The 11,778-nt window shown below is 62.7% G+C and overlaps 1 protein-coding gene across 1 annotated transcript; it reads right to left on the bottom strand.

The window, feature by feature from the left end:
* ADGRA1 (adhesion G protein-coupled receptor A1) lies at positions 1-11,513 on the bottom strand. The gene is made up of 3 exons (XM_069460924.1): positions 11,389-11,513; positions 2,094-2,192; positions 1-1,177 (listed from the first exon to the last, which is right to left on the bottom strand). The coding sequence occupies exons 1-3, from the start codon at positions 11,496-11,498 to the stop codon at positions 1-3; spliced, it is 1,386 nt and encodes a 461-aa protein (XP_069317025.1). The 5' UTR covers positions 11,499-11,513.
* Positions 11,514-11,778: the final 265 nt, after the last annotated feature.

Genomic DNA, 11,778 nt, shown 5'->3' with positions numbered 1-11,778 from the left:
CTACACCGTAGTTTCGTTTTTCCAGGGCCCGGTGCGGATGTTGCCCGTTGGGTCGGTGCTGAATGGCAGGCACTCTCCCACGGCGCCCTCCAGCAGCCCGTCTCGGCTGGGGCTCCCGAAGGGCAGGGACTGCGTCCTCCGGAGCATCTCCAGGTGGCCGGGGCCCAGGGCCGCCTCCCTGCCAAGCCTCGGGGGGCAGCCGTAGAGGGCAGCGCCGTCACCCTCCGGCTGGCTCACCACAGGGAAGGGGTCGCCCTGGGCACAGCAGGCCAGCGAGTGCACCCCTGCGGGGTCCTCCAGCGAGCTGGGGGGGCTGTCCGTGCGCGAGCTGCGCGGGCTGCCGTCCAGGCTGGACGGGATGTGGTAGGCGTACTCCGGCTCGGCCGCCGCCCGGTGCCGGCTGAAGTAGTGCAGCTTAGTTCTGCCCTTAAGGCACCTGTGCAGGTGTGGGTCACGCCCGAAGGCGTCCTCCGCGTGCACGTGGGCGTGCGCCTCCTCCTCCATCAGCTGCTCGCAGTGCATGTTGGCGCAGCAGGGGGTGGCCGGCGACAGGCAGCTGACGTGGCCCTGGGCGGCCTGCAGGTTGGTCATCTTGCAGTGGCCCGGCGCGTGGCTGAAGCCCCGCCCCTGGCCGAGGCACGGCGCGTCCCCGTTGGCGTGGAGCGCGGCGCGGGCCCCGAGCTCGCCGGCGGGGACAGCCGCGCGGGCGGGACAGCAGGCCCACCAGCACCGCCACACGTCCTCCCGCTTGGCGCAGTGGTGGATGAGCACGAAGAGCCCCAGCGTCACGCAGAAGGCGCCGTACAGGCAGCTGAAGACCATGTCCAGGAAGTGGCCCTGCGACACGGCCAGCGCCCCGAAGGCCCAGGTGGCCGCGAACAGGAACAGCGTGAAGGCGGCGGCGCGCAGCTGGGCCGGCAGCGAGTGCTCGTTCTGCAGCAGCGAGGCCGCCGGCGCGTCGCGCGCAGGGGGGGAGCCGGGCCGGGCCACCCGCAGGCCGCACTCGGGTCCCGCCAGCCGTTGCGTCTCCTCGGGCCGTGCGCGCAGCTCGTACCTGCGCTCGGGGTGGCGCCGCAGCTGCACGTACGAGCCGAGCAGGTACACGCAGGTGACCAGCGTGATGAAGGCGGCCGGCCCGTAGAAGGCGCCCAGGCTGGGCTCCCAGGCCATCCAGCAGCTGTGGGGAGACGCCGGTCAGCGGCGTCCGGCCCGGGCTAGCCGGACTGGGGCGCCCCCCACGGAGCGCAAAGGCGGGGCGGGGGGGGGGGGGGTAGGACCAGGGCGCATGCGTGGGCCCCTGTCCAGGACTGAACCAGTGGCTTTGCAGAGCCGCCCACGTGTCCCGAGACAGTCTGGGCCGGGAGGGGCCCTATTGGCCCTGCCTGCTCGGGAGGGCGGGGCACCCCCCCCCCAAGGTGACCTGGGCGAGGCCAGCGCCTGTGCCAGGCTGGGGGCTGGGTCGGGCGGTGGCAGGTGCTCTGGGCCTCCTGGGCAGTGGGCGGGAGGTGGCGGTGCGGGAGTGTCAGAGGGGGGCTCTGGGCACTGACTTGGGGGGACGGGTTGGATCTGCTCCTACTCAGGGACAGGGCTGCCATTCTCAGCTGAGCTTGGTGGCACTGCCACATGGCTCTTTGTCTCCCAGGCCCTTCTCATCTAAAGAAAGCCAGGCCTCCAGTGCCCAGGGAAAGAGATGAAGGGGGAAACTGAGTCCTTAGAGAGGAGGGGGCTCTGTGAACCCACGGGGAACACGGGCAGGGGAAGGGCATGGCTTGGCCGGCCACTCCAGGCAGGGGCCAGCACCCGTCCCGCCGTCTCACGGGATCCCCTCACCGCGGCACCCGGGGCCATTAGCCGGTGGCCTCCTGGGTCCCTGCCTCAGCTCCGGCCCCCCAGCAGAGGGTGATGCTGCCAGACGCCTTCCCTGGCTGTCCTGCTGCGCGGGCAGGTAGCCCTGCCTCGCCACCCTCCCCTCTCTCCTGGGTGGCCCCTCTCTCCTGGGTGGCCCTCCCTCCCCACCCTCCCCTCTCTCCTGGGTGGCCCCTCTCTCCTGGGTGGCCCTCCCTCCCCTCTCTCCTGGGTGGCCCTGTACTCACTATGCAGCCTCCTCGTCCTCCATCCCGTAATTCCTGATATTCGTGGCGGCCGTGACCCCACAGATGATGAATGGAACCCCTCCGCTGATGAGGTAGAACCTGTTGGAGAGCAGAAGGTGCTGACCCCCCTGGCCTGAGTCCTCCCAGAAGGACAGCACCATCTTTCCTGCCTTCCTTGGGGGCCGCCTGGGGTCCTGGGCCGAGCCCGTCTGCATCGGACCAGCACCCACCCCCACCAAGGAGCCCAGGGCCACGCAGAGGACCCTGGCCAGGCCTTGCACGGGTGGGGCCTTGGGCGTGTTCTGTTCCCACTACAGACTCAGCAGGGACAACAGGAAGCCCCTGGTGGAGGTGGCACAGGTCCTGGGGGCGCGTGCACCCGTGTTGTGAGGACGGGAACCCAGAGGACGCTGAGTTGGGTCACTTGGCCCTTCAGGGAGGAGGTGCTCTGCCCACCAGGGTCCCCAGGTCATGTCCCCTCCCCGAGGGCAGCCTGTGTTCAGCAACCAGCCAGTACACGAGTTTTGAGACCCCACTCATAGCCTCAGGGCGAGAAACTTGGAGGGCCTGTCTCAGCTGCTGTCGGACCCATGGAGACCTCTGTGTTCAGCTGCTTGGGGGCAAGCTGCTGGCATTTGACCTCGTGCCCTGGAGGGACACAAGTCACCCTGGTGGGAGCGGCGCAGGTGTGGGCTGACTTCCCCCATCCTGGCGGGAGTTGGCCTAGGTGCAGGTGTGGGCCGACTTCCCTCCGGAGCCTCAGCCACGACTCCATCTGAGAGCGTTCAAGTGTCAACCCCGGACTCAGGATGCCGTGTGTCTGAGGGCCTGCAGCTGCGCCGAGCTCACGCACCTGTGCACAGAACATGGCGCATGCTGGCCTGTCACAGGTGCCACCACCCACAGCTGCCAGCCCTGTGGAGCCGTGGCAGCCTCTGGAAGGGGAGGCCCAGGGGCTGCTCGGAGACGGTGCCCCATGAGAAGGGGCGCTGTCCCCCTGGGTGCTGCAGACCCGTCACGTCAGCAGCACGGCCCTCGCCCCGACGCGTGCCGCACGGCTCCGGATCCCAGGTGGGAGCAGGGTGGCTCCTACGGTCACTCTCCGTGACCCCCGGGAATCTGTGCTTCCCAGAATTCTATATCCCAGGAAAATAGCCTTCAAGAAGAAAGGTGAAATAAAGACACTTTCTGGTAAAAATAAGACTAAGAGAACTTGCCATCAGACAGCCTGCACTTCAAGAAACGCTACGTGAAACTTTTCAGGTTGGAGGGATATTGTACCAGAGGGAAGCTTGGGTCATCGGAAAGGAGTGACGAACGCCAGAAATGGTAATTATGGCACAAATAGAAAAGATCGTTTCCTCTTAATCCCTTTGAAACATATATGACTGTTTAAAGAAATTTTAACGTTGCCTTGTGGAGTTTGTAATACATTAGTATCTAGAATAGAAGCACTTTAAGTAAAAGACAGAGATAGGTTGAAAGTAGATGGCTGGAAAGGGCCATGCGGACTGTGAGCCCAGGAAGGCTGGAGTGGCCACTCGGACACCTGAGAAAGACTTACGGCAAGGAGACAGAGCAGCATTTCCAATGACATCAGTGCTCCTTCGTCAGGTTGATGGCACAGCCTGAGAAAGGATTCAAAATACGTGACCCCAGGCCGGGCACGGTGGCTCACACCTGTAATCCCAGCACTCTGGGAGGCCGAGGTGGGAGGATCGCTTGAGCCCAGGAGTTTGAGGTTGCAGTGAGCTATGATGACGGCACTGCACTCTAGCTGGGGTGACAGAGTGAGACTGTGTCCAAAAAAAAAAAAAAAAAAGAAAAAGAAAAACCCCAAATTGACAAAATTAAAAGAGGAGCAGACAATTCCAACATCATAGCTGGTGATTCTAACACCCCTGTCTTGGCGATTGATAGAGCAACTAGACAGGAGTCAGTGAGGAAATGAGGACGTGAACAGCAGCACTGACCCCTGTGACTTACTTGCTCCGTGTGGAGCATCCGCACAGTCTTTTCAAGCACACGTGCTCTACTCACCGCGGTGGAAGGTATCGTGCACCACGGGACAGCTCTCCATGAATTTAAAAGGATTGGAATCACAGAGTATATTCTCTGATGACAATTAGATTACATGAGAAATTAACAGGATTACCAGGAAAACTCAAATATTTGTAGATCTAACAACACACTTGTGAATAATTCATGGAGCAAGGAAGAAATCCCAAGGGAATTTAGAAAATATTTTAAAAAATGATAAAGAAAATAAAACATAATCAAGATTTTTGGGATGCAGCTAAAGCAGGTCATAGAGGGAAATTTATAGCTTTGAATGCTTTCTATTGCAAAAAAAAAGAAAGATCTAAAATGCAATGACCTAAGATTCCACCTTAACAAAGTAGAAAAATAAAAGGTCAGAGTAGGCCCCGAGTAACTGGAGGAAGGAGATAATGAAGGTAAGTGCAGAAGTAAAGAAAGAAAGAAAACAAAGCACAGTTAAAATCACCAAAGCCAAAAGTGGATTTTCTGGAAAAAATCAACAAAACTATAAACTCTTAGCTAGACTGAGCAAGGAAAAAGAGAGAAGACAAATTCTCAGTCTGTAGTGAAAAAGGGTCATCGCTGTGCACCCACAGAGAGGAAGAGAGCAGCAAGTCTATCCCACAGATAACTGTGTGCCAAAAGATGCAGCAACTTCGATGAAATGTATAAATTCCTTGAAAAATACCAATTACCAAAATTAAAACAAAAAGAACTGGAAAATTGGGATGTCCTATATTTATCAAAAAAATTGAATTCTGTACTTAAAAACGTCTAACGGCCCGGTTCCCTGGCAAGTCTGACCACGCATCCAGGGAGGAGGCGGCACGGATCTTGCGTAAGCTCTTTCAGACAGTGAAAGAGGAGGGCGCAGCTCCTAGCTCATTGCACGAGGCCAGCACGACCCTCACACCAACACCAGGCATTAAAAAGGTCCGTTACCTTGTAACGTCCGTCATGAGCACAGACACAGACAGCACAGCAATATACCGGCAAGTGACATCTAGGAACTTTGTGAAAAAGATGGAAACATCATGACCACATAAGATGTATCTAAAAAAATGCAAAATTAGTTTTGCTAGTCATAAAGATCCATCAGTATAGTTCAGCACGTAAACCCAGTGAGCAGAACACAGCACGACTGTTTGAACTGAGGTGGCGAAGCTTTGGACAAAGTGAAATCGTATCCATCGTGAAAACCTCTGAGCCGCGGGGCGCCGAGAACACGCCCGCAATTTGCAAGCGGCACCGAAGAAAGCGGACAGCGAGCCTCGTGCTTCGTGCGTGCTGAGCCGCTCTATGTTTTCCTTCCAAGATGGAAAACAGCTCAAGGACGCCCCGCACGGGCCCTGCCGCGCAGTGTTGAGGGGGTTTGTCACCAGGCGAGCAAAACAAAGGCAGCCAATGAAAGAGGAAGAGGAAAACACGTTTCTGTTTGCAGATGACATGACTGATCACAGAACATTCCGCAGTCTGCAACTGCTACTGGAACTACAGAGCACGGGCGTCCAGACAGCCATCGGGGCGGAGCAGCGTGGGCCAGATGGAGGTCGAGGAGGGACAGGCTGGGAGCCCGGGGCTGGCCTGAGCTCTCGGCACTGATCGGGGGCAAAGGGACGTGTGGGGTGGCGGGGGATGGGCCATCCGCAAAGTGGGGGACACGGGAGCCCTTGCACACGGGACTGTGCAGCTCCTGGGGCCCCCAGCGTGGCCAAGTCCTAGTCTCTGGACCTGTGTGTCACCTCCCGCAGCAAAAGGGACTCTGCAGATGTGGTCAGAGGAGGGGTCTCCAGACGGGAGACTGTCCTGCATCCTCTGGCCTGATGTCATCACGGGGTCCTTATAAGACAAAGGTCAGAGCGGGGAGAGGACCCCAGGCCGCCGGCTTTCGGGGCGGAGGGGGCCCAGCCCGAGTGCAGGCGGCTGTGGCAGCCCCCGTAGGGACAGGTGCAGAGGGGAGGCCCCCAGGGGGAGCCGGCCCTGCCACCCCCCGGCCTCGGCCCAGCGGCCCGACGCTGGGTTTCTCGTGTCCAGACGGCGAGAGGCTGTATGTGCACTGTTGTTTCAAGTCACGGAGCGTGTGGGGTTTTCACAGCGGCTGTGGGAAACCGGTGTGGCCCCAACCGCACGCCACCGACAGGGGGGGATCTGGGTGAACTTGGGGCTGGGGTGACAGAGCCGAATGTGCAGTGAGGGCAGATTCCTTCAGGGAGACGCGAGCGCCGGGCACAGGTCGCTGGGAGCTCGCGCTCAGCGGGCCGAGGCACCCGCACCTGCAGCCGCAGAGGCCGCTACGCACAACGGCACGTCCGCGACTCCAACCGCGGTCGGAAGTGGCCGGTGACCCGCGAGAAAGATGGGGAGAGACCTGGCAGGCGCCTCGTAGGCTCAGCGCGGGCCGTGATGCTCCTAGGAGCCCCGGGGAGACCCAGCGCCCGCGGGCCGGCGCGGAGGGTGGGCCTGCGAGGACCCGCGGGGCGCCGTAGGGACGTGACCCCTGGAGTCTCCGCGGGGGGCCGAGCCCTGCGGGCGGGTTTGCGCCGGGCGCTCGGAGATCACCCAGCCTGCGCCCCACAGGCCCCGCCAGCGCAGGAGGACCAAACAGGGACGGTGTGCAGGGACACGGGGACCGGTCCGCGTGCTCAGCGGGGGGCAGAGCCTAGGAGGTGTCTCGGGGCACCAGCCGTGGGGACGGCCAGCAGGGTGACAGCCAGGCAGGGCGGCTGGGCGTGGGCCGGCCCTGCACCTGCTCCCTCACCTGCAGGTCACCCCACAGTGTCCTGAGCTGACCCGCGTTCTAGCATTTTCCTGTGTAGGTGTTCCATGACACACCCATAAAAGGTTAAACTGAAAAAAGTACTTAAAAAACAAAAGGAAAGAAAAGAAGACAGAGAAAGGACAAACCTGCAGTGGGGCGAGCTTCGCAGAGGAGGGGCCGGCCTGCCCGCTGTGCCCGTCAGTCTCTGTCCCCTGTGCCAGCCCTGGGTGGTCCCCAGACCGCGGGACCCGGCGCGGTTGACTGGAGCCGACGGTCCGGTCCGAATGGACCAGCTCGAGGACGCAGAGAGGCTCTGGACAGGGGCTCTGTTCTCACGCCCGCCAGGACCCAGTGCTGGCCCGTCAGCGCTGGGGTGAGGGGTCGGGGACCCGTCCTGAGCACCCCGCCTGGACCCAGGCTCCTGCCCTGTGGGCACCACCACCCACAGGGCTCGGCTTGGAACCGGGACCCAGGGGCCCGTCGGATGCTGCTGCACGGCCTCCGTCCTGCACCCGGCCTCACGCCCCCGCCACGCACAGCTGCAGCGAGCTACGTTGACGCCACTGCACTGCGGCCCGCGTGCCAGAGCGAGACTGTCTCCAAAATCCAAATAAATAAGTAAACAAATAAAAATCAACAAAGTTGGCAAAGCCGTCACTAGGCCAAGAAGATAAGAGAAGAGTAACACTGCCCTGGATGCTCCAGCTGGCAGAACGGGGCGAGGAACATCGGGCCGGCCATCCAGGCGGGCATGGAAGAAGCGCAATCTCCCCGCGCACAGACGGCGAGATCATCACGGGCACAGAAAATCCGGGAGGGTTAACGGAGAACCGATCAGAGCTGACAGAAGGCAGTTAGCAAAGTTGCAGGACAAGATCGACGCCCAAATCAGTTGTATTTCTATGCACAAGCAACGCAGAATCCAAAAGGAAAACTAAGAAAACAATCTCATTCGCAGCAACAGCAAAAAGAGTAAAACACTTGGGGACAAGCACGGAGGAGGTCGACTCGCGCACTGAGGACTACAAAGGAGTGGACGGTCTGACACTGTGACGTGGGACGCTTAACGTGGCCTCCAGACCCGACGCGGTCCCGCTGGTGGGCAGAGCTGGTGTGGCCCCTGACGCTGGCTGAGCCCCAGGGGGTGGGACCTTTGAGGTGCACGGCCTGCCCTTTGTCCGCGGGATGTTTTTGGCCTCCACTGACCTTTCCCTGGGACCATGCTCCACGTTCCCTGTGGTCTGCCCATCCGCTCGCCTGGGCCCTGCCCTTGATGGGACCCGCCGGGGAAGTCACCCGCGGGGCTCTGGCGCCTGCTGTGGTGCCCCCACCCATCTGGAGCACCCTCCTTGGCAGGGAACGTCCGGCAGGTGAACGAGCCGGGGCGCAGGGCAGGGCAGGCGAGAACCTGGATGGCCCTCGGTGCACGGGGAGAGCAGGGTGCCCCCAGGCAGGGCTGCAGCGTAGGCCTGGGGAAGGGTCTCCCGGGGTCTCTCGTGCTGGGACCCGAACATGGCTTGTCCAGGCAGCAGGAGCCTCAGTGTCTGTGCCGTGTGCTGAGTTTTGGAGAAAACACCGCGAGAACAGCAGGGGTCTGCGAGCTGCGCAGGCTGGGGTCTCCCGCCTGCAGGGCAGGACACGGAGCCACGCCGGAATCTGCAGCCCACCCAGCTCAGACGCCGGCCCTGCCAGCCCCCCGGTGTGGGCTCCGGAAACTCGCCACGGGGGGAGGCGCGGCACAGGCCTGCCTGGTGCAGGTGGGACGGGGGAGATGAAACCGGGTGAGTCTCCATCTGGGAAGTCAAGAAGTCCCCGCTGAGAGCCTGGGTTTTGTTTTCACAGTAACAGCAAGCCACTCTCACGTGCGGGGAGCCCGAGGGGGCGTGAGCCTGGCCTATCCCCTCTGCTGAAGTGTTCGGGGTGCAGAGGCCACCGCCTCGCCCCGCTGGGCCTCCCTCGCCCCCGGCCCCCGACCGAGCCCCGACCAGAGGGCAGGGTCCTGATCGCGAGCTCTGACCTCCTGCGGGGTCGGGGTCTTCGGGGTGTCGGCCCCTCGGCCGACCCAGTTCTGTGTGGAGAGAGGGGTCTCCCGTCAACTTGGCCACAGCAGGACAGCGCGGGCCTGTAAAGTGTTTGGCTTGAGTCCTGCTAAATTCTACGTGGCTGTATTTTCCTTGAAGTCTCTGAAATTTCGGTTCTCCCCAAAGCTGAGCAGAGGCAGCTGCTGCGTGTGGGAAAGCCAGCGCGCGGCCGCAGGAACACGGGACGCGAGGCTTTCTCAGGACAGCAGAGGCTGCGGCAGCAACTGTGCTCGAGCAGAGCTTCTCGGGGACGATGGGACGGGAAGGGAAGGGACGGGGCTTCCCTTCCCGCTTCTCACTGGACCCGCAGGCTGGGCGGGGCCGGGCTCGGGGCTCCTTCACGCACAGGCAGCTCCGGGCTTCTGGGGCCGGCGACCCGGCCACTGCCCCGTGGGACCTGAGCTGGCCTGGCTGCCCCGTCTTGGCCGAGGGGCGGCGGGAGGTGGCGTGGGCTCTGCCCGGGGGCAGCCGTGAGGGGTGCCCACTGCCTGCTGCCTGGCGAGGCCTCTGGGCTGTTCCCTCCCGGGCGGCAAAGTCCTCAGGACTCAGGAACTGAACCTCTGTCGACAGACTGTGTGCAGCCGCCGTCTGTGCTGTGGGGCCGCGCCGGGCCAGAGACAGCAGCCCCCTGCAAAGCCCAAAGCTAACACCTCCCCTCACCCCCAGGTCTGTACCTGCCACCGGGAGTACATGCCGGGGCCACGGCCAGCCACGGGGCGGGGAAAGGCGCAGCTGGGGACAGTGGAGTGGCCAGGCCCTGGTCACCAAGGACGGCAGGGTCATGGCACCTGTGGTTGCCCCCGAATGTCCAGGCCTTTCTACACCAGAGGAGGGGCCCGGGTCGGGGGTGGCAAGGTGGTCTCCAGGCAGCACCGAGAGGACCAGTGAGTCTCCCCGGGGCACCACGGTGAACAAGCGACCCTCGCGGTCTGCCGGGTCGGCTGCTCTGCACCGCCGAGCCCGGCCCACCGCCCACAGCACCCGGACCGGCTCTGTCTCGAGGCTGCCAGGGAGGAGGACCAGACACCCCGGGGCCCCCCAACTCTCCAACGACAGGAAACGCACCCTGAGAGTCGCTCTGAGACCCAGGGACCTCGGGCGAGGCCGTGAATCCCACCGCCGGGCCCCCGTGAGCACAGTGCACTCCAGCCCTGGTCGCTAAGCGGCAACAGGTCTGCCCGGACTGAAATTCAAACAACGGCAGAAACTCTGGGCGGGGACTGGCCTTACTCATGGGACACAGAACGTTGCTTTTTCTGCCTCAAAACCAGTTCTGTTGGCTTCACATTCGGAGGAGCTGCCACGTCCACGGCCCGCACGTGGCCACACCTCACACCGGCAGCAACTGCCTCTTGCAGCAGCCGCCTGGAGGAAAACGTCCCCAAGTCCCCCAGAGGCCCCCAGGTGCAGAGCAGGCCCTGCCGGAGCTCGAGCCACAGGAGGATGGGGCGGGTTGGTGCCCACGCGCAAGGCCTCGCGGGCCACGTGCTGAGCCTGGCTTTCGCCAACTCCAGGGTTTGGGGTTAAGTCTCGACTCAGAAAAGCAAACAGCGAAGCCGCGGACTCCCATTTGGAAGCTGCTGTCCCGTCACGGGGCACTCCTGCCTGCGGAGCCTTCCAGCCCCAACACGCGTGTTTTCTACGGGACATGAGAGGAACCTCTGTGTCTGCTCCTTGCGTCGTGCCCCGGTTTCCCTGCTCCTGACTCTGGGGAAGATGCGCTCCGGCCCTCGTCCTGGGGCTGTCCCTGCGTCCCAGGCACGTCCCCAGCTCCTGCTGAGTCTCCCGTGAATCCTGGCCTGAGGGAGGACCGGGGGCCAGCAGCTGGGCAGGTCCACTGGTCCCTCCGGGGGGCACAGCCCAGGGTCACCCTGAAGTTGGCGCCTGAGTGCGCCACGGTTTTCCACCAGCTCAGGAGCAGGTGCCCAACGCCAGTGAGGCCACCGCGGACACTGAGGCTAAGGCCACCGGGGCCATCTCCATGCACGGCCTCTGGTCAGGGGAGCAGGGGTCTCACGACAGTAACTCAGCAGCATGGTGGGCACGTCCAGCACACGGCACACAGGTGGCCTCAGTGGCCTCCAGCACATGGTGGCCCAGCCACGGGTGCTGCTCCAATATCCTGACTCCACCCTGTCCCAAGCACAAGGCAGGACCCCACCCTGTCCTCAAGACATCATTGACCCCACCCTGTCTGCAGGTCACCACCCAGACCCCACCCTGTCCCCTGGTCACCACCCAGACCCCACCGTGTCCCCTGGTCACCACCCAGACCCCACCCTGTCCCCTGGTCACCACTCTTCCCCTGTGGCCCTACTTGGATCGGGTCCTCCTCAGGCCCCAGCCACCCTCTGAGGAGTTTCCAGCGTCACTCCGGCCCTTTGGTGGGTGGGCCAAGCCAGAGTGGTCTCAGTACCTGAGAAGCGGCTGCCTCGGGTACGGTGGCTGGTCTGCATCCCCGCACGGCGGCGCCTTCTTGGTCACCTGCTTGTAGATGTTCCTGGCGGTCACTCCCATCCACAGCATGGTGGACAGCGTGGAGTAGTGCAGCACGATGCCCACCTGGAGGGGACAGAGGCCGCCAGCTGGTCAGCCCCCGCCCCCCGCCCCACCGCCCCGAAGCCCGAGCCCCAAGCCTGGAGCTCCCTGGGCACCTTCGGGTGACAGCCGTTTAGTGACAAGACACAACACCCGCAGCAGGGCAGGTGGGTTATCTCGGGGCAGCCAAGGACACCGCAGGGGTCCCAGAGATCTCACTGGGCACGTGGGCTGCAAAGACCCTTGACCTGAGGTGGGGGTGGGGAGC

This window comes from Eulemur rufifrons, chromosome 28 (genome assembly GCF_041146395.1).
Source record: "Eulemur rufifrons isolate Redbay chromosome 28, OSU_ERuf_1, whole genome shotgun sequence".
Classification (NCBI taxonomy): domain Eukaryota; kingdom Metazoa; phylum Chordata; class Mammalia; order Primates; family Lemuridae; genus Eulemur; species Eulemur rufifrons.
The sequence above is the reverse complement of the archived record's forward strand: the minus strand, read 5'-3'. Positions and strand labels throughout refer to the sequence as shown.